Source organism: Trichosurus vulpecula, chromosome 4, assembly GCF_011100635.1.
Source record: "Trichosurus vulpecula isolate mTriVul1 chromosome 4, mTriVul1.pri, whole genome shotgun sequence".
NCBI lineage: Eukaryota > Metazoa > Chordata > Mammalia > Diprotodontia > Phalangeridae > Trichosurus > Trichosurus vulpecula.
The window spans coordinates 61182252-61208959 of NC_050576.1; the positions used below are offsets into that span (position 1 = coordinate 61182252).

The window sequence follows — 26708 nt, forward strand, 5'->3', positions numbered from 1 at the left end:
TTCCATGCCCGAAATAAAGATGGAGCTACGCAACTTCTCCCCTAGTCTTTTGAAATGGAACTGTGTGAGAAGAATGAATACTGGTTCTGGCTCCCCCCTCGCCCCACCCCTTTTTCGTCCATAGAGATCCAGGATTGAGCTAGAGCGGCCGTGAAGCGGGAGATGCTGAGTGCGAGGAGCTCTGACCCCTATCGCTCGGGCGGGGTAGTAGTCATCTCGCGAGAAGGTCTGGGTGGGGAAACGTGTCAGAGGGGGCGGAGGAGGAGGTGGAGCCGCCCGCCTTCCCCTCCTCCTTCTCCTCCTCCTCCTTTAAGGGGGCTGAGGGAGGAGACAGCGGCGGCGCTGTGGGAGAGAGCATGAGACCGTCTCCGAGCGATACATAGCCCGGGCGTCGTGTCGGAGGGAGCCAGGGCACGGTAGCCAGACTCGGCGCGCGCGCCTCGGAGCGGAGCCTCCGCGTGCACGCCCCCTCCTCCCGCCCTCTCCCCCTCACCCCCGTCCCTGGCCTCCCTCTCTTCTTTCCCCCTCCCCTTCCTCCACCCCTCCCCCCACCCCGGGGTCTCCCCGCCTCCCTCCGCGCCATGTCTCGGGGTGGCCGCTGCCCACACCTGCTGTGGGACGTGAGGAAGCGGTCCCTGGGGCTGGAGGACCCGTCCCGCCTGCGGAGCCGCTACCTAGGTGAGTGGGAGGCCCGGGGAGGGGGCTCCGGGGCGGCTCCGACCGGGGGGCGGTGGCGGCGTGTGGGGGAGGGGGCGGCCGCCAGCCCAGGCTGTTGGTCTGAGGACGCCAGGGGGTCCCGCGGGTCGTGGAGCGCCCCCGCCCTGCAGCCTCGGTCCCCTCCAGATGAGCGGGGGGCGGGCGAGGTGGGGTCCTGGGGGGGGGTCCCTCTGCGCGGCTGCATGCGCCGCCCCCCCCCCAAGCCAGAGCGAGCCGCCGGATTGGGTGGAAAAGTTGGCTCTTTTCTCCTCCTCCCCGCCACCCGCCCGCCGAACCAGCCACAGTTTTTATTCACGCCCCCACCGCCTTGCCCAGACCCGGAACCGAGCCCGCCCTCGGGGGCGTCCTCGGGACGGGACGGGGTCGGCTTCAACTCCCGGGAGGCGAAAAGCCCAATCCGAAAGTGACAGCTGAAGTCGGCCCCCTCCCTCTCCGGGCACGCCGCGTCTCTTGTCATTTTGACAGCTTTAAGTCGGTGTCGGCTGGGCCAGCCCCTTTTCTGCCCTCTTGGTGAAACCCTTGAAATCGAGCACTTCGCGTTAAGGGGGTTCGGAGCAGCCTTAAATAGCTCTGGCTGCCCCCCTCCCCGCCCCCTCCCTCCGTGGGCGGCCCCTGGGTCCTGGTGTTCTCTGGGCTGCTCAGGCCTCGTGTTTTGTTCAACTGTTGAGGAGGACCTTAAGGATACGTACAGCTCCTTCCAAGTTTAGGCATTAGGTCTGAGTCGTCTTCTCCTGCTGTGTTATCTCTACGGAGGAATTACAGTATCTTTCGAAAGTATGATAAGCCAAACAATGCTATTTATAATAAAGTTCTTTGCCTGCATCTCTGCCCTTGCCAGCTGAGTTACAGGTTATTGACATATTGGCCTGAACTTCGAAGTAAACATGTTTGGGTTAGTAGAACCGAAGAGCCAGAGATTATTCTAGTGGCTAGGGTTAATTGTTTGAGTAAAATAATAATTTTTAAAAGTACTTATTTTGGTGCTCTTAAGTTAATGTTCAGTTACTGAAGCTGTTGACCTAAATAAGTATAATGTAGAAACCAACTTTAAATTCAGCTTAACAAAATTTGTTTTCAACTTTATACTTATACATATTTGATTTGTTTAGTGTTTTATATATGTCTGTATGTTATATATACATATATGTTTTCCAATAAGCTTTTATAATTATTTCTGGTTTTGTTTCCCTGGATTATAAAAGGGGGAGAAAAGGGAAGAGAAAAAAAGGCAATTTGAGTTGTAGGATACTTTAAAAGAAACACTTTGATTATTTTTTTATATAGTCTCAGAATGTTTGGAAATGACTTAGAGATGCTCTAGTCCAATTTCATTTTCAGAAGAGTGAACTGATGCCCAAGTGTGTTATAAACTTTTAATTTTATAAATTAGGTAAAAATAGTCTTCAGTTTACACATTCATTAGCTAACTAGAACTTTTGTTTGCAAAATGGTTTCATACTCAATAAACTAACAACTCTTTTTTAAAAGTCTAAATACTATAGCTTTAGAATAGTGGTCTATGTTGACAAGATGAAATTTGTTAAAGACAATTATTTTTAAATACAAGTAATCACGTTAGTGCATCGGTTTGCTAACCTAGTATCTTAGGATTGTAGGATCATAGATCTAGAGCTGGAAGAGAGGGAAGAGACCCCCTAGCCAACTCTTCTCATTTTACTGATGTAAGGAAACCATAAGTAGGTTAAGTGACTGCTTATGGTCACAATAGGGATAGTAATGATCTGAAGTGGGATTTGAACCTGAGCCCTTTCCTCTGGCTCCAGAGTTAACTGCTTCTTCCTCTGTACCTGTTAACTAAAAGTAATGCTCACACTCACTCTCCTTCAAATTTTCAGAGCATTTATTTGGGACTCAAAAATATATATATTGTCACTCTCATGTTATTACATACTATGAGTTGGAAAGCTATAGTTATAACGACACCATTTGTGCAGTCTAAGATTGGGTGCTTGGGCTGATGTATTCTCCTACTGCCTTTAGCTGAGATTCTTAGGCTGTCATCCAGCATTCCAGTTCTCCTGTCTCTAGAGACATATTCAGCTTCTGATTGATGGGGTCTGAAGACTTAAGGACAACACAGACCCATGGCTGCTGACTGAACGGTTTCATTGGGCTGTTGGAAAGATATGTTCTTATACTCTGGGAAGCTATGGCAACATTCACCGTTTAAAACATTGGCCATTATCAATTTATTGACATTGTTCATGCTATATGGTGGTGATTGTCTAGCTGCCGAATATTTTAATTTTAATAAGGTAAGTAACAGTACCGTTTTTACCATCTCTTCTTACTTGTTTGTTGGCTTCAGAAGCACTGTATGGCTCTAGTTATAGAAAGCTCTTTAAGTAGTTCTTCATCTGAGTTTTCATTCTCTTTTAACTCTTTGAGCTGTGCATGTTACCCAAAGGTCTCTTTATTTACTAGTGTGTCTGTTCAGCTATCACCCTTGTGCAGACAACTACTGAATCTTGCAGTTTTGCATTGCTCCTTTCCGGAGCTACCAGACCGACATCTTACTGCTTACGGGGCACCTCTACCAGGATATTCCACTGACTAAACATGTTAAACCAAGCTTATCTTTCTTTCTTCTTAAAATCTGTGCTAATCCTGTCACCAATTATCCAGCCTGCCATGTTTGAAATCTTTGTGTTCTTTCCCTCACTTCTTATAAGTAGCCAGTTATGAGGTCCTATTACTTTTACCTCTACATCTCTCACATCCACACTTCATTATTAAATAAATACTTTTTCATTCATTCATTTATTTCCATTGTTACTAATCCTCCCAATGAGTTTTCTTCTTGCATTCCCTCTCCTTTCTATATGACTCTGTGTACCACTGCCAGACAGTTCCTTCTACAAAAAGCTGGTCATGTCATTCATTGCTCTGCTCAAGAATATTTTGCTTATTGAGTAAAGTTCAAATTCCTTTGCCTAGCATTCAATGCCATCTGTAATCTGGCACCACCTTGCCTTTCCAGCCTTATCTCTGTCACTTTCATGTTCTCTAGGAGCTAAGCCAAACTGAACTGCTTATTACTTCAAAACACCCTTCATTTTCCTCTTTGTGCCTTTGCTCACCCCTTTCCCTATGGAATATCTTTTCTCCTTTGCTTACTGAATTCCTACTCGTTTTTAAAAGGCTGGCTTAAATACTACCTCCTCCAGTCCTCCCAGTTGTTAATGACTTTTACTCCTTCAGACTGTACATAGAGCATCATGGTGCATTTCTCTAATATGCTTACTATGTATGAGTTATTTGTATGTTTCTATCCCCAATAACCTTTCCCCCAACCCACCTTGCCTGTTAGCTACCTTAGGCAGGAACTATACTTTTTTGAAACCTTAAATTAGCAAGTGCCTTCAACACAGTAAGCACTTGATAAATGTTTACTAAACTGAATAGATATAATTACAATAGTTGAAAATTTTTTCCTTTCTCACCCATGGTATTTCTGTGAAGTGATAGACCTTGTTTAGCTTCTTAAAAGATGCTTAAAATAATTCAATTCAGACATTTATTAAACCTGTTATTTGTTGAGCACATACTAGACAAAACAGGAGATGGGATGTTTATCTAAAATACAGTTTCTGCTCTTGTGGGGTTTATACTCTGGTTGGTGGGTAAGACACATATTCAACTAGAAATGAATTAGACTGACAACAGAATGTAGATTGAAGGGTAACAGAGGCAAACAACTACCTAGAGCATTCAGGAAGGACATGACATTTCAGCTGGGATAGCTGGATAGAAATTCAGCACATGAAGAAAGAACCAGCCAATAATGCATGCAAATAACGTTCTACAGAGAAAAGGTAAGCAAAGACAGAGCTAGGAGACTGCTGGTCAAGTCAGAGGAGTTGTGATCTATATTGGAAGCACCCACCCTAAAGTAATAGATCTTCATGGATATACAAGTTACTGAACTAAGTATGGGGCAATAAAAGATAAATACACAGAATAGTGAAAGATAGCCCATAGGATAATAAATTTCAAACTGGACTTGGTCAAGACACTGGAGTTTGACTCTTTCTCTTTCCTTTAGATAGTTACTTAGTGATGGGATAATGGACAAATTACCCTCATAAAGCCCCTCACCTTTTTTATCTGTAACATGAGACTACTACTGCTTTTACTTCCAGCCTCACTTGGTTTCATGGTGTTACGATCCAGATACACTTGCCCCGCCTGCTTCTCCTTCCTTGAAACACTTCATGTTCACTGATAAGTACATACAAGATGTCTGTCGGTTATCATCAATGTGGTTCAGCCTGTCTGCTCAGGTGGTTTTATTGGGGTGTGACTGCTGCCCATGCTACAGCTTTTTGGAGCCACAGGTGAGAGTTTCCACGGGTGGAAATCAGATGTGATTGAGCAGCCCTGAAAAGGCCTTAGTAAGCCTCACACCAGAGGTACTAATCCTTCTTGAATACACTATACACAATGCTCACTGCTCATCTCCGCCTCCTGGCTTTCCTGACTTCCTTCAACACTCGGATCAAGCCTTACCTTCTACAGCAGGACTTTGCTGGTCTGCTTACCCCCACAGTGCAAAAGGACTCTGGTTGGGAAGTAGAGAGCAGTTTATGGTAGTGTGTGGAAGAGAGTCAAGCATAAGGAGACTGAAAAAGAAGGAAATGTTCAAAATGTGAAGGGTAATAAATAACAGAGGATTTTATATTTGATCCTGGAGAACATAGGGAGCCAATGGAGTTTATTGAGTAGAGGGGTAACATGCTGAGTCAGAACTGTGCTTTAGGAAGATCACTGTTCGATGAGTGGAGGTTGCACTATAGAGAGACTGGAGGCAGGTCCATTTGTGAGATGATGAGGGCTTATACTAGGATTGTGGCCATGTTAGTGGGGAAGAAGTGACATAGATGAGAGAAGTTGTAAAAATGATAGAATCGAAAACACATCTACTGTGTAGAATTAGTGAGAGTGGAGTTGAGCATGACACTGAGGTTGTAAAGCTTCAGTGACTGGTATTGTTTAGGACAGAAACAGGAAAATTGAGAAGAGAGGGGACGGTCTGGGGCAAAAGGAATGTGTTATGGCACTTTCTGTGCTCTGGTACCTCTCAAATAGAGCCTAGCTGGTGCATATATAATCACAAGATAATAGAATAGTAGCCAAAGCATGGTGGCAGTAAAAGTTGTTGATGAATGGAAAACCCAAAAGGATGAGAGAAATGAAGAGCCAGAGGATAATTATGTACTGAGTGAGTTTTTAAGTAAAGTTTCAACTCGACTCCCTCAAATCCTTTTTTGTTTAGTTTGGGGAAACTAAAACTGTCATTCTCATCCTCCTAGCTACAGAGGAAGGCCCTCACCACCCAGATTCCCCCACATTATGAGGAGTCATTTTGGCCCTTTCTTTACCCCTTTAATTCTCCTATCAGCTTCTGCATTCATTGTGTTGAAGTATATGAAGAAAACCCAACTTCACACAGATATATAATTGTAAAAGGAAGGAGTAATTAAGGCAACATACTAGTAATAGTTTTGACCTCTTAGATACCCTAAAAGAGTCTTGTGGACAGACCAAGACCACACTTAGAACTGCTGACATGGCTTATTTAGGTTTCACATCCATAGGCTTGCTCTCTGCCCTTCTACAAACATCATTTCTCTCAGTTGTAGGTCTAGACAGCCTGCCAGCTGATTGAGCTTAGAGCAAAGAAAATTAACTCAGTGTAATCTGGATCCATAAGAAGTAAATTAGAATGTGCTGCAGATACAGGTATATGAGATACAGCAGCCATGTGGATGAATCATAGAGCTTTTTTTATGTCAGTGACATTTTAAACTTTAGCTGTACATAACATCAGTCACAGTAAAATAAAACCTCTTGGTTATTGGTGTGTTGTGATGGAGAGGTGCTGGGTTTTCAGTGAGAGGGCATGTGGGTTCTGTTGGTTCTGCCAATTACGTATGTGACCTTAGACTCTAACTTTGTTCAAGGCTCAGCTTATGTACTATCTCACGTGGCCTTTTCTAATTACCCTAACGAGTATTATCTTTTTGCTCATTTATTACATCCAGCTATAAACTCCTTGAAAATAGCTACTAGCTTTCATTTCTGCCTTTATGTCCCCTACTACAGTCAGGCATCACTAGGGACATGTGCATAGTAGGTGCTTAATACATTAATGTTGTGTATGATACAGATTTGATCATTCTTTGGTCATGAATGACGAAAATAGGTCTATATAGAATTACTACCAAATCTATTCTGGTCTTTGGCAAATTGTTATGCTTTCAGTTTTATCTATAATATTCTTGGGATACCTGATCTAGCTCAGTGGTTCTGAAACTCTTTGGTCTCAAGCCCTTTACGCACTTAAAATTTTTTGAGGACCCCTTTATACTCTTAAAAACTGAGGACCCCAATGAGGGGGGTTTTATTTCTTTTGTTTGTGTCAGTTGTAGCTATTGACATTTACATATTGGAAATTAAAACATAAGTTTTCAAGAATTTATTAATTTGAAAAATAACAGTAATAGACCTGTTATATGTTAATATAAAAAACCACAAAAAACTTATTTTCCCAAACAAGAAATATAGTGAGAAGAGTGGCAACATTTTCACACTCTTGAGAGTCTGTATGAGGGAGAGAGTGAGAGCGAGTGTGTGTCTTTACCCTCAAGGAGCTTACATTCTAATGGTGGAAAACAGCACACAAGAGAGCTGAAAAGGGGGGAGTGAGAAAATACTGTGTGCTGGGGTTTTTATGTCGTCCCAAAAGTTAGAAGTAGAGTCAGGAGAGTTATGAAGCTTAGTTAGCCTAAGCCCCTCCCCAAAATGGAGACCCCTGAAAGATCTCATGAATTGAAGGCAAGCATGACTGGGTAATCTAGGGTGAGAAGGCCTCAGGCACGGAAGGAAGGTCCAGGGTAATAATGGCAGCTATATAGCATGGTAGCAAAGTCCAGAAAGTCAGGAGCATAGCTGGGAGGGGATTTATATGAGCAATGTTATGAAGGTAGAAATGGCCAGATTTGGCAACAGTTTGGATATTGCAGAGTCAGTGCCAGTGAGGAGTCAGAGATACCAATGAAGTTTTGAGCCTAGGTGACCGAGTGAGAGGGTGGTGGTAAAAAGTTGGCCCCCAAAGCAGTCTCATCACTTAGCTATGCCCTTCAAACACCGACTGACCTTTTCAAGAGTTGGGCCTTAACATAAATAAAAGGAAAAGTGTGGATCACAAATTAATAATTAGTTATTAATATGCTAGTATAATGTTTCAAAGGGATAAGATCAAAGGATGTGTGTTGAGTGGTTGGCTTTGGCGAGGAGAAAGGAAATAATGGGGGAAGATGACTGAATGATGAGAAGGAAGGAAAAGAGAAGTCTAGGTGAATGCCCTCAAAATTTTTTGATGTAGGATGGGAGGGGTACCCAGCTTATTGTCGTTAATTGTGAGATATCAGATCTTTGGAGGACGTGTGGGTTTGACTGGCTGTGGCACTTCTGTATGTGACCTTGGGTAAGACACTGGTTCTGGGTGTCAGTTTTCTTATGTGAGAAATGAGGGGATTAGGCCAGTTAACCTCTTGTAGCTTTGTATCTATGGTCTTATGGTGGGAATGGAAGCTGGATTGCCAGAGATGGAGGAGTGGGGTGGGTGGGTAGAAGTGAAGGCATTGAATATGGGTTATTTTTTAAGGAAGTTTGTGAGTTGAAATGAGGAAAGAAATAGAATGGTGTTGTTGGTTGTAGAAGGCCAAGGAGGCCAGCTCCACCTTTGTAACTCTTCGGGCTCTACTTCTGGCTTTCGTGACTACATCATTTTTTTTTCCTAATGTTGGAAGAAATAACTTTAGTAGTAGCAGTCAGTTTACCTAGCAGTTGCCTTAGGCAAGAAAGATCCCTTTGACATGTAAAAGTTATTAAGAAATAATGGCTTTTTTTCTCTATTGATATGGTCCAGTAGTTGCTTTTTGAAAAATATAACGGTGCATGTATATACATTGAACACAATTAGACATTGAAAATTGGAAAATAATTAGCATAATTGCTTATATTATCTGAAGTTTACATTTCAGACTTTATTGTTCTGAACAGTTTTTTTCCCAATTAAAATACTGTTTTTGTCTGATTGGGGACCAATGAGTATAATTAATGTACCAAATTTTGATCATAGTTACTAAGTTAAATACTTCTTAATGATCCCTGATTTCATTTATGTGGGTACTCCCAACACTAACACCTATCATATAACCCTCTACATTTTCTCACACAGTCTTCTTCTGATTCATTGCTGTGTTTTGCTTACACATCCTTCATAAAGGTTCTCTCCAATATGCTGGAGGCATTCCTCTTTATTTTTTATTGTCACCAGGGTACCAGAATATCACTTGTGCTCTCTATCTGTTTCTTATTCTTCCTGCGTGACTCTTCCAGCATTAAGTCACTTCTAGCATGCAAGGCATTTTATAGCATTCTGTGTCATCCTTGAGCCTACTAAGTGTTTTTCATTGCACTTTGGTCATTTAAATTTTAACTCTCAGATTATAGCTATACAGTGTCACCAGGGAATATTGTAGTGACTTAGGGAATCAGTCTTCTTAACTTTATAAACATAGCCTGTATATAGGGAACCATAAAAACATTCATTAATAACCAGGTTAAAAGTCCAGGCACATCTTTGGGAAGTCATGCACATTCTTGGGAAAAGGAGGGTGCTTTCAACAAAATAATTCTTTTATGTTAATACTTTGTTGGGAAATTCTTTTTAGTGATTGAGTTGTACTTAACTTTTCTTGAAGAAGATAACTGGTAAAATGAAGAAAGATGAATAGGTTTTTAGAAATTGTGATAATCTAATACTTTTGGGATCCCATGGTACGCTACTGAGTTAAGAGAAAGAGCCTCTCAGAGGAGTCTTTTTTTTTTCAGCAGCATAGAAGAAAGGTGAATAGGGAATGAAAAGAATATTGTCACCAACAGTAATGATTTTTCTTGTCTTTTGTATAGGAAAATGATGCTCTTGATCCATCCTTAATAAAATGCCCTGAGTTTTTTTTTTAGTTGTACTAATGGACTTTACCACCATTCATTATTTATTAACTGCCTAAAGAGTTTCTTTTACCGAGATCTAGATCCCAAACAAAAGCAAAGTGCCAGGTACTGTGACTGGTTCTGGGGAGATAGATATCATGATTATAAGATGGTTGAGTAGAGTTACAATCCAGCTTGGAATTGGTACTAGATTGTTTTTCCCCTGATGTTTGTGCTTTGAAAATTCTTGATTAATGGGATTAAAATTCAACAAAAATTTTGATACATGCAGTGTCTATCAAATGATGTAAAGACTCTAGTAATAAAGTTGTGTTTTTTGAGACTCTGTTAAAATATAAGCATCTTTAATTTTATTTCAGATAGTGACCAGTATTTATAAAGAAACCTATAATTAGTAATTTTTTCTTCAGAACATATTTGGTGTATTTTTGGTGAAAGCAGAATAAGGCTAGTATTTTTTAGTCAAACAAATTTAGTTTAATCTATTGCTGATGTTAATTAGATCCTGACTAAATGGTCATTAGTAGTCCAAAATGAGCTTTTGATAGTGTTTCAGGAATGTTTAAGTGGGAGAAAATCAAATTCACATGTTAAATAGTATTAATTAGATGCCCGATTCATCTTTTCTGTTTCTATTAAGTTTGATACTACCAGCTGATTACAGAATACAGTGACCTTAGCCCCTTAGTCATTGTGTTCATTCTAGGGACCCTTGTTAAATCATTACCAATGCCCACTTATAATGGATAAGGCTCAGTGAACATTCTATTCATAAAGTCTTACCACAGAGCTCTCCAGGTCTGTGAAGAGAGAGTGACAGGTGTGCAGTATGACTTCAACAGTCTTGATCTGTCTTAAGGAGATTCTTGTCATCCCCTTGTCCTAATTCTGAGTTGTTAGTCAAAGAATAGCCACTTTGTTAGTGAATGCTTTTGACTAGGTGCTAAGCAGCAATACCACTTTAAATCTCTATAAACTTCTCTATATTATATGGTGCTACAATCCTTGTTGCATTTTTAAAATTACAAGAAATTCTAAGGTTTTGCAGATGAGGAAACTGAAGTGCAGAATGGTTACCAGTGGTCACACAGCTGGTGAGTGTCCAGTGAGATTTGAACTTGAAGCACTGTTACTCTATCTATGCTGCCTCTAAGCAGAGAGTAGATCTTTAATATAATTTAGACTTAAATGAAAGACATTGTGGGGGCAGCTAGGTGGCACAGTGAGTAGAGCACTGGCCCTGGAGTCAGAAGGACCTGAGTTCAAATTTGTCCTCAGACACTTGACACTTGTACTAGTTGTGTGACCTTGGACAAGTCACTTAACCCCAATTGCCCTGCCAAAAAACCAAAAAAAAAAAAAATGAAAGACATCGTGGGATAGTGGATAGAGAATTGGCGCTAGTGAAGTCAAAACTACTGGACCATGGTCTAATAATCTCTTAACTGCTCAGCACCTTAGGCTACTCGTTAAAACAATATATTGAGGAGAAGGTAGAGGAAGTTTCCAGTAGTTTTCTAGCAGTTCTCTACAACTGCAAAATCATGGATCCTGTCAGAATTTGGAATTTGAGGTCTGGGCACCCTTTCAGTGCAGTCAATACTGCTTGATTGATTTGGATCCCAGTATACTTTTGTACTCATTTTGGACCTGGAACCTATCAAACATAGGTTGCTTTTAGTAAAGAATAGAACACTGATGATGCAGTGACCAACATTATCTTCAGAGGAACAATAGTGAAGCATGCTCCCTTCTTGGTAGAGAGACAGTAGATTCCCTAATGTAATATGTCCGTGCATTTCTGAACATGAGCAATATTTTAATGTGTTTTGCTTAATTGCTTGTTTGTTCCGAGTGAGGACTTTCTTTGTGGAGTGGGAGATGGAGTCATTGAGAAGTAACAGTGACATAGGAAGGGAAATGAGCATCAATAACATAAAAATGTTAATGTAAATTAAAAAAGTCTCTGTAGGCAACCTTTTCTGGTTGGATTAACACATTTTCCTCCCTATGTGCTAATATAGTGCTCATGAAATCAGAATGTAATTTTAACAACTTAATCTGGTTTTTAAACAAAAGTTGGTGATTTTTAATCAGAAGGCTATGAGATCAGTTTATGTTCAAATTCCAGAATAAACACATTCCAGACTGTACTGCAGTTCAAAAATTAAGAAACAGCCTCAGTCCTACCTGAGGTTTTTCTTCTTACATGATCTCTGTTAGGTCTGTACCTCAGAGATTTTGGGTGTGGCAACCCCCTTTTTTCTACTAATGATTCTAGTGCTAGCCTCAGAAAAGATACCTGCTTTCTTCCTTTTAATTTATCTAGGGTTTAGATTTTTTTAAAACTACAAAACTTTTCTGGTACCCAAACAAGGGCAATAAGTTGTTTTTAAAGGCACACTGATAACAGAGTACAGAATTAAAGAGTGATAGAACATGAGGCTCTAAACCCAAAATATCTCTTTTATAACTATGGCCAGTATAGCTTCCTGGGTTTTTTCCAAGACTCTTTTAGTGGGATCTTGGAGCTCAAAACTACTTTCATGATACTAAAACATTTTCATTACTAAAAGTAAACAACGATAGATATAATCCACAGAAACAAAAACTCTTTGGGGAGTCCCTAAATAATTTTTAAGAGTGTAAAAGGGTCCTGACACCCAAAAGTTTGAGAACCAGTGATTTAGGGTAACATGGGACAGCATTTAAGGTCAGTTTCACGGCTAACAAACAATGAAGATGGGGGTTTGTATGGTTTATGTATGTGTGTATGTGTATGTATACGTGTATATTAGGAAGGCAGAATTTATGATTTCAAAGAGAATCTCATATGTGCCTAAAAGGTCCGGAACTGCAGGATATAAGGAATTCTCTAGGCAGGAGAACTAAAGCATGTATTTACACTCCACAGTAACAATCCCACAAACCAGCGATATTTTCATCAAAAGCTTCCAGGCCCAATAAGTCCGCCTCACAAGGGTTACCAGGAGGCCACAGAGAAGCGAGATGGTATAAGGCAAAATCGTATACATGCTTCCCCTCTACGGTAAGAAGATTACCCACTAGCCTCCAGTCAGCTCTGCTACCGGCAGCTCAGCTTCGGCTGTAGGCGTCTCTGGCTCCAACCGGAAAAGGAAAGGAGGATCTTCAAGCTGTCCTCTCCCCTCTTATAGAGTTTTTGACATCATCAAGCACCGCCTGAACGACCAGGGCCGATTGGTTCTTGACTTGGCCCCTCCCCCAGCGTAGACCACGTTAACACACCTCCCCTCAGCCAGCGCCATGACTCATCACACAGGAAGCTCTGGTCCTGCCCCGGAAGAGCAAGCCCCAGCGTCCAGGGAAGCTCAACGAGGCGAGCTGAGTCATTCAAAGAAAACAAAGTCCATTCTGGCTACAACGTGTACACATTCACTTTGGGCCATGAAAACTTCAGAGAAAAGCAGATACAATTTGAATATAACTCTTGTCCACTAGTTTGTTTATCCTACTTGCCTAACATGAGAGCCAGCAATCTTAATGGGTCTGAAAGCCCATTTAGGCAAGCGATTTTTCCTAAGACCACAAATAGTTCAGTTGCTATAATAGGTAAATTGGTCCAGATATGAGCAGATGCCTAAATATGAGCTATTCCCTTATGTTTTCTTTGAAAAGAATAAAATACATATAAAATAACGATGCATATTACTGTATTCAGTTGTCCATTTTGAGAACTATATGTTTAGGCAATTAAGATTGAAGACTTTTCCTGCAAACCAAAGGTGACAGGGCCAAGCAAAGAGCTTCGGGACTTCTGCTGGCATTGGTAAAAATGAACTCTCAGCAAATTCATTAAATTATAGTTTGGTAAGGATAAAAAGGGATGCTTGTGGCTCCCTACTCCTTATTCCAAAGTTGATCCCTACCTGTTACCACAGTAGGCTAGAGGACATGGCAGAGCCAATCAGAATACAATTACAGACCTCATTGATATTTTGTAAAAAAAAAAACAATTTTAGGAAGCAAATTCATATTAGCAGGGGTCACAGATAAGATTACCAGAATAAAAACTAAAAATACCAAGCTCTGGCATAATTTATCAATAAGAGTGCCTTGTACATCATCACTGTCATGCCACCCCTTCCTATACCACCCATCAATCATTCACTAAGTATTTATTAAGAAACTGCTACATGCCATGTACTATGCTAGGTACTGGTGTTCATTCAAGGAGAGACAGCTAATTCCTATTCAGTTTGTCACATTGTCTGATGATGTTATAAATAACCCAAATGATATTATACTTCAATGAACAAAATATTAACAGGACTAGATAATACTATTTGGGCTATTGATAATATTTTGCTATGACTACAACTTATAGGAATGATTTTTAATAATATTTAAATTCAGTTATTGAAGATTACATTAAAAAAGAAACAAAAACTGCTGCTAAAATTCGGACTGCCAAAAACTTGGTATGTAAAATTTGAAAACATACAAATTAAACAAAATATAAGATTATTATTAAATCATAAAGATAAATGTGTGTTAAAATTTTATTTAAAGGAGATTGTACTTAGTTTTTAAAAAAGTAAAACAAAGGGCTCTCCTACCAAGTCACACACTTGATAAGTATAGTATTTGTTAAAGGACACATAGTAAGAAACTGGGTATAATATTCTCAGTAAATAATAAAGATAGTAGAAATAAAGTTGTATTGAAACAGCAAAAAACTGTTTAAAGAAATTTAAGTTTACCATAGTATATGTGTCTAGGCTTGCGCCGGGAATAGTATGCTTTTTTTTTTTTTCCTTATGTCTTCTTGACCTTGGTCCTTGGTGCCTTTGATGTGGCCTTTTGTTCTGGCAGTGATTCAAAGTCTCACCTTTGGAATTGGAGTAGCAATTAGTATTGCTGACATCACATTGATAATTAAGTTCACAGACTTGAGTTGGCCCTGGTACCTTTAAGAGGATACAGAATTTTGTTCAGTAAATAAGGGATAATGCAAGAATAACTCTACTGTTACTTAACATAGGTATAGAAATGCTAGTGATGATAATATGAAAGAAAAGAAATTTAAGGTATAATAAACATTGATATTCTAGAGATAAAATTAATACTTAGAAAATTGCAGAGAATTAGATTGAAGGAATGAATTGTGAAAGTAATGTTAGGAAACTAACAGAAGGCAAAAATAAATCTACAAAAATCAACAGCATTTCTACAGAGCAAGAATAAAATCCACAAAGAGATAGAAAGGGAAGTTCTAGGATAACTACATAATGCATAGAACATCTGGGAATTAGTCCAAGGCACAATTTAAATAATTAGAGGAATGTCAATTTCTGATGCTTAGGCCGTGCCAATATATCAAAAATAATCACACTTCCTAAATTATTTTACAGATTTAGTGCCATGCTAATCAAACTACCAAAAGGGGAGGTACTTTATAACAAACTAACTCTATTAGACAAAATAATAATTCATTTGGAGGAATAAAAAAATCTGTTAGAGGAATGTCAATTTCTGATGCTTAGGCCATGCCAATATATCAAAAATAATCACACTTCCTAAATTATTTTACAGATTTAGTGCCATGCTAATCAAACTACCAAAAGGGGAGGTACTTTATAACAAACTAACTCTATTAGACAAAATAATAATTCATTTGGAGGAATAAAAAAATCTAAAATCTGATGAGAAAATAATGAAAAAAAGCAATAAAGAGGGAATTGTACTTCATTATATTTTTTTAATTGAATTTTTTTTAAAATTTATTATCTTATTTTTCCCCAGTTACATTTGTTTTTAGCATTTGTTTTTAAAACTTCTGAGTTCCAAATTCTCTCCCTTCCTTGTTTCCCACCCCTCTTCACTGAGAAGGCAAGCAATTAGATATAGTCTAATTGCATGTAGTCATACAAAACATATCCATAGTAGTCATGCTGTGAAAGAAAACATAGACAAAAAAAACTCAAGAAAAAAAGTTTTAAAAAAGTATGCTTCAATCTGTATTCAGACACCATCAGTTCTTTCTCTGGGGATGGATAGCATTTTTCATCATAAGTCCTTCAGATTTGTCTTGGATTGTTATATTGCTGAAAATAGTTAAGTCATTCATAGCTGATCATCTTAGAATATTACTGTTACTTTGTACACAGTACATTTCACTTTGCATCAGCCCATGCAAGTCTTCTCAGGTTTTTCCGAGAGCATCCTGCTCATCACTTCTTATAGTTCAATAATATTCCCTCATAATTACATACCACAAGCTATTCAGCCATTCCTCAGTTGATGGGCATCCCCTCAGTTTCTAATTCTTTGCCACCAGAAAAGAGCCTACTATAAATATTTTTGTCTATGTAGGTCCCTTTCCTTTTTTTTTGTTATAGGGTATGTGTGGTTTTATAGCCCTTTGGGCATAGTTCCAAATTGCTCTACAGAATGGTTGAATCAGTTTACAACTCCATCAACATTGCATTAATATCGCATTTTTCCCGCAACTCCTTCAACATTTGTCATATTCCTTTTCTTTCCTATTAGCCAATCTAATAGGTATGAGGTAGTACCTCAGAATTATTTTAATTTGCATTTCTCTAGTCATCAGTGAGTTAGAGTATTTTTCATATGGCTATAGATAATTTTAGATGCAATAATTAACACTATCATATCTTTTGATCATTTATCAATTGGAGAATGGCTCTTACTTTCATAAATTTGACTCAGTTCTCTATACGCTTGAGAAATGAGGCCTTTATCAGAGAAGCCTGCTTCAAAATTTTTTTCACAGTTACTATTGCTAACTGTATTTCCTTCCAATCTATCCTCCCCACCCCCATTCTATTCTCTCTCTCCTTTCACACTGTCCCTCTTCAAAAGTATTTTTGCTTCTGACTACACCCTCCCCTAATCTACCCTCCCTTCAATCACTCCCCCCTTCTCTTGTGTCCTTCCCCTCTTTCCTGTAGGGTAAGATAGATTTCTATACTCAATTGAATGTGTATGTTATTCCCACTTTGAGCCAATTCTGATGAGAGTAAGGTTGTAGCCAGAATGGCCTTTGTTTTCTTTGAATGACTCAGCTTACCTCATTGAGCTTCCCTGGACACTGTGGCTTGCTCTTCCGGGGCAGGAGGCCCGGGGAGCATGCCGGGAAGCAGACAACTTCCTGTGTGATGAGTCATGGGGCTGGCTGAGGGGAGGTGTTAACCTCTACCCTAGGGGGAGGGGCCAACTCAGGAACCAATCGGCCCTGGTCATTCGGGCGGAGCTTGATGATGTCAAAAACCCTATAAGAGGGGAGAGGACAGCTTGAAGATCCTCTTTCTTTTCCTTTTCCGGTTGGAGCCAGCGACAGTTACAACGACAGTTACAGAGGCAGTTACGACAGTTACGACAGTTACAGCCACAGCGACAGACACAGCTGAAGCAGGAGCTGCCGGTAGCAGAGCTAACCTACGGGAGAAAGCTGAACAAAGACTTCAGGCCATTACAGCGACAGTTACAGCGACAGTTGGAGCCAGAGGCAGTTACAGAGGCAGTTACGACAGTTACGTCAGTTTCAGCCACAGACACAGCTGAGGCAGGAGCTGCCAGTAGCAGAGCTGATCTACGGGAGGAAGCTGAACAAAGACTTCAGGCCAGTGGGTAATCTTATTACCATCGAGGGGGAAGCATGATTTTGCTTTACGCAATCATGCTTCTCTGTAGCCTCCTGGTTACTCTTGCAAGGCGTACTTATTGGGCCTGGAAGATTTTGATCAACATATCAAAATGGGGCTTTTGGTTCATGGGTTGGTTACTGTGGAGCCTAAATAAATGTTTTGATTCTTCTGCCTTCTACTTTGAGAGTTTCTTATATCCGGCGGTTCCGAACCTTTCAGACATGTTTATGATCCTCTTTGAGATTATAAACTCTGCCCTCCTGATACAAAGGTTTACTCACTCTCCTGTACATCCCTACTTTTCCCCTCCACTGTAAAAGCTTTTTTTTTGCCTCTTCTGTGTGAGATAAAATTTACCCTGTTTTACCTCTCCCTTTTTCTTTCTCCCAGTACATTCCTGTCTCACCACTTAATTTTATTTTTTAGATATCATCCCTTCATATTCAGCTGACACCGGTGCCTTCTGTCTATATATACTCTTTTTAACTACCCTAATAATGAGAAAATTCTTATGAGTTACAAATATCATCTTCCCATGGAGAGATGTAAACAGTTTAGCCTTATTTAAGTCTCTTTTGTTTTCTCTTTTCTGTTTACCTTTTTATGCTTTTCTTGAGTCTTGTATTTGAAAGTCAAATTTTCTATTCAGCTCTGATCTTTTCAAGAATGCTTGAAAGTCCTCTGTCTCATTGAATATCCATTTCCCCCCTGAAGGATTATACAGTTTTGCTGGATAGGTGATTCTTGATTGTAATCCTAGCTCCTTTGCCTTCCAGAATATCATATATCAAGCCCCTCTGATCTTTTAATGTAAAAGCTGCTAAATCTTGTGTTATCCTGACTGTGGCTCCATGATACTTGAATTGTTTCTTTCTGGCTGCTTGCAATATTTTCTCCTTGATCTGGGAACTCTGGAATTTGACTATAATATTCCTTGGAGTTTTCATTTTGGGATCTCTTTCAGGAGGTGATCAGTAAATTCTTTCAATTTCTATTTTTCCCTCTGGTTCTAGAATATCAGGACAGTTTTCCTTGATAATTTCTTGAAAGATCATGTCTGGGTTCTGTTTTTGATAGTGGCTTTGAGGAAGTCCAGTAATTTTTAGATGATCTGTCCTGGATCTATTTTCTAGATCAGTTATTTTTCCAATGAGAGGTCACATTGTCTTCTATTTTTTTATTCTTTTGGTTTTGTTTTATTGTTTCTTGATTTCTCATAAAGTTGTTAGCTTCCATTTGCTCCATTCTAATTTTTAAGGAATTATTTTCTTCAGTGAGCTTTTGGACCTCCTTTTCCATTTGGCCAATTCTGCTTTTTAAGGCATTCTTGTCTTCATTAGCTTTTTGGACCTCTTTTACCATTTGGCCTAATCTGGTTTTTAGGGTGTTATTTTCTTCAGTATTGCGTGTGTGTGTGTGTGTCTCCTTTACCAAGCTGTTGACTCATTTTTCTTGATTTTCTTGCTTCACTCTCATTTCTCTTCCCAATTTTTCCTCTTCTTCTCTTACTTGATTATTAAAGTCCTTTTTGAACTTTTCCATGGCCAGAGACCAATTCATATTTTTCGTGGTGCCTTTGGATGTAGGAATTTTTACTTTGTTGTCTTCTTCTGAGTGTGTTTTGGTCTTTCTTGTCATCATAGTAACTTTCTATGGTCAGAATTTTTTCTGTTGTTTGCTCATTTTCCTAGCCTGTTACTTAACCTTTTAACTCTTTGTTAATGTAGGGCTCTGCTTCTAGTGTGGAGGGTGTATTGTCCCAGGCTTTAGAGGTTTTGTGCAACTGTTTTCAGAGGTACTTCTAGGGACCTGTAAGTTTTCAGTTCCTGCAGGGCATTATGATCTAATAAGGAGAGCTGTTTTCTACTCTTCTGGACTGTGCTCTGATCTGTGACTGAACATAAACACTCTTTTTTGCCCTGGAACTCTGAGGACCATCCCCCCTTCCATTGTGGCAGCAAGCTTTGCTATGCTAGTGTTCCTCCTTGCCCTGGGCCTGCCACCCAGGACTGTGAGCCAGATCTGAGTATGGGCAAGGTAACAGAGTCCTGCCTCAGTACTAGCAAAAAGGCCCCTGTAATCTCCTTCTGACCAGTTATTTGACCCCCTTGCTGTCTGTGGGCTGAGAGCTCTGGAGTCAGCTGCTGCTACTAGTTTAGTCACTCCCAAGGCCTGATTCTGGTTTGCTGTGGCTGGAGTTGTGCTGGCTTAGCCTGAGCTGGACTTCACACCATTCTCATCCAGGATCGACAGATCTTTTCTGCTGACTTTCTAAGTTGTCTTTGGCATCTGTTGGCTGAGAGATCTGGAAACTGCCACTGCTGCCAGTGATTCAGTCACCCAGAGGCCTGCTTCTAATTTGCTGGGGCTGGGTCTATAAGCCTGTGCTGGACTTTACTCCTTTCTCACCCTGGTGCACCAGACCTTTCCTGCTGACCTTTCAAGTTGTCTTCGGCTGGGAATTTGTTTCACCCTGGTACTTCACTTTATATTGTAAGTTAGTAATCATAAAAATTATTTGGTACTTGTCAAGAAATAGAAATATAATGGAGGAGACTAGCCAAGGAAAAGTCAGAAATAATTTAATGACAGTAACATAAACCAAGAACATAAAAACTGGCAAGCAGTTTGGCAAAAATCTGGTTCAGATCATTGTCTTAGGCCATATGATACCATAAGCTGAAAATGAATATGTGACCTGAATGTGAAAGCTCACACCACACACACTAAAAAACTAGAATATAAATCAGGTGTCTGGGAAAGGAGAGAGCTCTTAAGCTGTTGTACCAAGAGTGAATGAGACACACCACAGAGTATAAGTTTTAAATGGAGAATGTATTAGCCAGCGGCCATTCAGGGTTCAACCCAAATCAAAATGACCAAGAGTTTGGGGTGGAGAATTCAAATTTATACAATAGATCAAGTAGGTGGGGGCAGCCATCTGGAAAACAATTTGGAGCTGTGCAAAGTGACTAAAGTGACTGAAAAATCTGTTCCCTTTGACCCAGAGATCCCACTGCTAGGTGGTGAATATCCCAAGGAAATCAAAAGCAGAAATAAAGGCTTAATACGTAGTACACTAAAATGCTTATAACAATATTTTGATAGCAAAGAACTGGAAACAAAGTAGGTATCTTATCAGTTGGGAAATGGTACATGAACATATTGAAATGATGAATGAGAGAGGATTCTGGGAAGATGGTAGAGTAGGTCAGAAAACTTTCACCTCTCTAAATTTCCTCCATAAAATAAGACAGAGCATAGCCTCAGAGCAGCCGAATTAAACACAGGTAAAACAGTTGTCCTCCTAAGACAATTTGAGAAGACCCCAGGAAAGACCTGAGGGTTGAGGTTCAGCCAGAGTGAAGTGCAAATGCCTCCAGGCCAACTCTGTAGAATCAGCAAACAATAAGCTCTGGGGCCAGCTGTTTTGAGAGGCAGTCTCAGCCTTAGAAACTTTGATTTTGCAGACAGTAAGGGAGGTCTGAGGTTTGAGTAGAAAAAGATTGAAGGATCTTCTGCTGTTGAGAAACATCAAGCAGCTGTGTACTGACCAGAAGTGTCCTGGGCTGTGGCTGCAGGGAGAAGGAAGAAGCTAGCACACATCTGGTGAGTGCAGTAGTGAGGGGCAGGGACCCTGTTGGCTGTGGGCACTTTCAGGAGAGCAGAGTACTTGATTTCAGTTCCATGGCAGGGAGGACAGCTGTAGTTTGCAGCCACTGGAGGGAGCACAGAGAGCAAGATCATTTGTGGGATAGTGTGGCTGCGGGCCCTAGCAGTGGCTTAGGAGTGGAGAGGAAAGCTCAAGGTTGGGCCCCAAGACAGATCTCAGAAAATAACAGTAAGAAGGACCTGAGGTTTGGGGCATCATTCCCCATATCTCAGGACTACAATTTGATTACAGTAATAGTAGCTGCTAAAAATAAAATAAAACAAAAAATAAAAATGAGTAAGCAAAGGAAGAACCCAACCATAGATAGTTAGTATGGGGATAGAGAAGATCTGGGTTCATATCAGAGGAAGATAATGGAGCTAAAAAAGCCACTCCTTTTTCAAAGAGAAATGTCAAATGGTACTAGGCACAAAAAGTGTTCTTGGAAGAATTTTAAAAAGACTTTAAAAATCAAGTAAGAGAAATCGAGGAAAAATTAGGAAAAAAGCAATCCAAGAAAATAAAGAAAATTATGAAAGGAAAGTCAACCAATTGGAAATAGAAAATCAAAAACTTAAGGAAGAAAATAATTCCTTGAAAACTAGAATTGGGCAAAGGGAAGCTAATGACATTCTAAGACATCAAGAACTCATAAAACAAAGTCAAAAGAATGAAAAAATAGAAGAGGAAGTGAAATACCTCATCAGAAAAACAACCAATCTGGAGAACAGATTGAGGAAAAAATAATGTAACAATAGTCAGACTAAGTAAAAAACTTGATACAGTATTATACTAGAAATTATCAAGGAATATTGCCCTGAAATTCTAGAACAAGAAGGTGAAGTAGAAATAGAAAAAATCCATTGATCACCACCTGAAAGAGATCCCAGGAGGAAGACTCACAGGATTATCATAGCCAAGTTTCAAAACTCCTAGGTTAAGAACAAGAAACAAAGGTTAAGAAAAAGAAAAAACAATTTAAGTATCACAGAGCTACAATAAGGAAAACACAAGATCTAGCATCTACTACATTGAAGAACTGTAGGTCTTGGAATACTATATTCCATGGAGAAAAAGAGCTGGAATTATGACGAAGGGTAACTTACCCCAGCAAAGTTAAGTATAATCCTGAATGAAAAAAATGTATATTTAATGAACTCAAAGACTTTCAGATTTTTGTGATAAAAGCCCAGAACTTAGGAGGAAATTTGACATGTAACAACCAGGAGAAATATGAGGTAAATATAAGGTAAAGATTAAAGACCAATTATGAGGGACTCAATAAGATGAAATTGTTTGCTTCGTATATTGTGAAAATATTAGCAGTATTCTTATGATTGTCATTATTTGGGTAGTTTGAAAGAAAGGCATGGGCTGAGTGGAGTATAATGGGGTGATTCTTAAAAAAACTGTAGGGAGAGATAAAAAGGAGGAATTATCTCATACAAATGAGGCATAAAAGGAGAAATTGATATAGAGAAGAAGCTAGTAGGGGGAGGGTGAGTAGTGCTAGAATGTTACTCTCAGTGAGAATGGGTTAAAGAGGGAACAACATATATATCTAGAAGGGTATAAATTCTGAATTCATAAAGAAATGAGGACAAGAGGATAGGGTGGGGAGAAAGAATAAGGGAGGGACTCTTAGAGGGGTGGGTAGGTTAAGGAATAGTAGGGCAATGAAGTAGGTGGAAGTAAAGCAGAAGAGTGAGGAGGGATAGGGTAAATTGGGTGAGAAGAATAGTGAGGAAAATATAAGACAAGTAGTTGTAGCTTAGAATATGAATGGGACAAATTTACTCACAAAATGGAATCTGAGAGCAGATTAAAAATTTGAATTCAATATGTTGCTTTCAGGAAACATAAAAATGAGGGATTTACACAAAGATAAAATAAAGGGCAGGAGTATGCATGTTTGTATGTATGTGTGTAATTTAGTATGTAAAATTTAGAATTTTGTATGTAAAAATTTAGAAATGTATGTATTTAGTATGTAAAAAAAGCACGGATAGTAATCATGATCTCAAAGTTAAGTTAAAATAGATTTAATCAAAAGTGAAAAATAGAGAAACTGTACTATTGTCAGCAATATTATTCATTATTGTTTTAGACCATTTAAAATACTAAGTATAAAATACCCGAGTGTATACCTGTCAAAACAGACATAGGAACTGTATGAACGTAAATAATTTGAAGTAATATTTATTGTTCATGGGTAGATAAAGCCAATATAATTTTTGAAAATGACAGCTTTACCAAACATCTATTCATTCAGTGTCATCCCAGTTAAATTACTAAAAAATTATTTTACTGAGTTAGAAAAATAACAAAGTTTATTTGGAACAACAAAAGGTCAGAAACTTCTAAGAAACCAGGAGAAAAAAGATGTAAAGGAAGTAGATTCAGCAGTATTAGATCTTAAACCATATTATAAGTCCAGAGCATTATTGAAGTGTAAAAGGGGTAATTCTGATTACTTCAAATTAAAATTTTTTTTTGTATAAATAAAACCTATGTAGCCAAAAATAGCAGGAATGTAGAAAATTGGGGGGAAAAACTTTCATAGACAGTCTCTCAGCTAGGATGTGATTACTTTGGAATATTGCTGTGGTGCGGGAAACGATGGGCTGTAATTTAGAAAAACACAAAAAGATTTGGGCTTATGAAGCAAGATGCTATCCACCTTCAGAGAAACAAATAATAGAGGAAATAGGCACAGTATGGTCTTATATGTATGTTTATGAGAGCATATGTCAATATTACATATATATATATATGTATATAAAATTACCAAAAAAAAATTTAAAAAAAGAAATGATGAATGAGCTCATAGAAGCATTGGAAGATGTGAGTTGATACCAAGTGAATTGAACAGAGCTATGAAAACAGCATTCACAGTAACAACAATCTAAATGCAATGAACAATAAAAGAAACAGCACTCTAAATAGAATGACTAAGCTTGACCCTAGAGCAAAGTTGTGAAAAGGAACTGTATTCCTTACCTGGCAGAGGAATGGGGTCTCTAGGTGCAGAAAGTTGCATATGTGATGTTAGACTTGGTTGGTTTTACTGAACTGCTTCCTCCCCCTTTCTTCCTTTTTTATTTCATTACAAGAGATAGCTTGCTAAGTTGGGTAGAGGAAAGGAATATATTTTTGGTAGTGAAGGGGATATTTAAAAACATATAACAATGAGAATCAACCAAAAAAAATTAGACATTACCAGAAAATTGGGCAGAGGACACATGCTACACACAGGCTGGGACTTGGTTTTCCAGAGAGAAGCTTGTACATCCACATTCAACTTCTGCCAGGTGGCAATGCAAAATGAAATCAAACACAGGAATTCAGAGACCTGGAGGTAGGGGATAAGGGGAAAGAAGGAATGCAAAGGAGCTGCTACTTACAGAAGCTTATCTATCGCTTTACTGGTACAGACAGCTACTTCAATTATAGGGTTCTGGATTCCCTAGCAGACCTGTGTTTTCACCTTTTGGGGAGGTTCCACCCAGGGTAGTACTGTGTTGTCTGCTGACCCCTAGGATAAGCCTTTTCTTTCCGCAGTGACCTTAGTGCTTGCCTCACCATCTTTTCCTCATTCTCTCTCAATTCCCCTCCTCCCTCGCCCAACTGATATGTTGTCAAAGGCCTGTTGTTTTCAGCCCTGCAGTATCTCTTGTATACACTCCCTTCTCTCTGACACTGCCACCTCTAGCACAGACCCTCATCACCTCACACCTGGACTATTGCAGTAGCTGCTGGTGGGTCTGCCTGCCTCAAGTGTCTAATCCAGCCCACCCTCCATTTGTCCGCTTAAGTGATTTTCCTGAAGTGCATTGCCTCCAGGATCAAGTACAGAATGCTCTGGCATTTAAAGCTTTTTATAACCTAGCCCCCTCTTACCTTTCCAGTTTTCTTAATCTTACTCCCCACATGTATTCTTCATTCTAATAACACTACAAGACACTCCGTCTTCCAACTGCAGGCATTTTCTCTGGCTGTCCTCCATGCCTAGAATACTCTTTCCCTCCTGCTACCTGACTAATGACTTACCTGGCTTCTTTTTAAGTCCCAATTCAAATCCCACTTTTTATAGGAAGCCTGTCCCAACACTTCTTAATTCTAGTGCCTTCCCTCTGTCAGTTATTTTCTATTTATCCAGTATATAGCTTGCTTTGCATACGTGCATACACACACGTCTCCGTTTGATAGCTAATTGAGGGTAGGGACTGTCTTTTGCCTCTTTTTGTATCCTCAGCATTTAGCACAGTTCCTGGCACATTGGCAATTAATAAATGTTTATTGATTGCTTTAAAGTTTAGAGGAGTAGAATAGGTCCCAGAGTCATGCAGAGGCCAATGGGAAAGCAAAATGGGAGTAGTATTAGATGTTTTGTTAGCCTGAGTTCTTGCATAGAAGTGTAGGGCCATTAGATACTGGTGAAATTCTGTTCCCAGTGGAAATCTTAGGCTGGGGCATGAACCAAAAAGCAATTAATTATTGAGAAGCCTCCAAGATTGAACTCAGTCCCTCTGAGCTTTGATCATAAGCTATAGGTTGTACTTATTTGTTATTTTATTAATTAACTTATTTATTTCGGAGGGGGGAAGGCAGGGCAATTGGGGTTAAGTGACTTGCCCAAGGTCACACAGCTAGTAAGTGTGTCAAGTGCCTGAGGTTGAATTTGAACTCAGGTCCTCCTGACTCCAAGGCTGGTTCTGTACACACTGTGCCACCTAGCTGCCCCAGTTGTACTTATTTTTAATAGTATTCTATAAACAAAGAGGTTTCTTCCCTAATATTGCCAAGGTATGTTAAAAAAAAACCCTTTTATTAAAAATTGAGAGCTAGCATAATATGGTGGACGAATTATTGGCCCTGGGGTTAGGAAGATAAGGATTAAAGGTCTCTCCAGACATGGACTAGCTGTGTTACTAGCTGGGGCAAATCATTTAACCCCTCATTGCTCAGGTATGATTTTAAATTATAATCTTGATCTGCATTGGTAAGAGTTTCCACACCAGAATGTTTATAGTAACCCTCATTGCTCAGGTATGATTTTAAATTATAATCTTGATCTGCATTGGTAAGAGTTTCCACACCAGAATGTTTATAGTAACCCTTTTTGTAGTGGCAAAAAGTTAAAAACTGAGAGGGGTGCCCATCAGTTGAGGAATGACTGAACAAATTGTGTTATATAAATACAATGGAAATCTATTGTGCTTGTAATCAGTAATGAAAAAGAGCATTTCAAAGAGACATAGAAAGTCTAAATGAAATGATGAAGAAAGTAAGCAGCTTCAGAATAATTTATACTTGAACATTGGTATTGTAAAAGCTAGCAATTCTGAAAGACTTAAGAACTTTGATCCATGATTCCAGAGGACTGATATTCTCTCTGCCTGACAGAAAGAAAGTAGACTGATATGCAGAATAAGAAATATTCTTGGATGTGACCATTGTAGGAATTTGTTTTGCTGACCAAGCTTATGTAATTCAGAGGTGCAGTACTTTACCTTTCCCCCTCCTCCCCCCCTCCCCCCACAGTGGATGGGGGAGGTAAAGGGGAGAAAAAAATGAATGCTTGGTAATTGGGGGGGCGGGGTCCTAGTCCAAACAGTGGGTGTGGGTATGCATAGGTTAAC

At 39.5% G+C, this 26708-nt stretch overlaps 1 protein-coding gene across 9 annotated transcripts in view; it reads left to right on the forward strand.

The window, feature by feature from the left end:
- The first annotated feature begins 209 nt into the window (after nucleotides 1–209).
- DCAF6 (DDB1 and CUL4 associated factor 6) overlaps nucleotides 210–26708 on the forward strand; it is a 176142-nt gene continuing 149643 nt past the window's right edge. For 7 of the 9 annotated variants that reach the window (XM_036757204.1, XM_036757206.1, XM_036757205.1 and 4 more), the window contains exon 1: nucleotides 323–678. In XM_036757204.1, the coding sequence (XP_036613099.1) occupies nucleotides 582–678 (97 nt within the window). In that variant the 5' untranslated portion in view covers nucleotides 323–581. Of the gene's footprint in view, nucleotides 679–26708 lie in introns of all 9 variants that reach the window. The other 2 variants (XM_036757209.1, XM_036757212.1) reach the window with 2 other exon arrangements.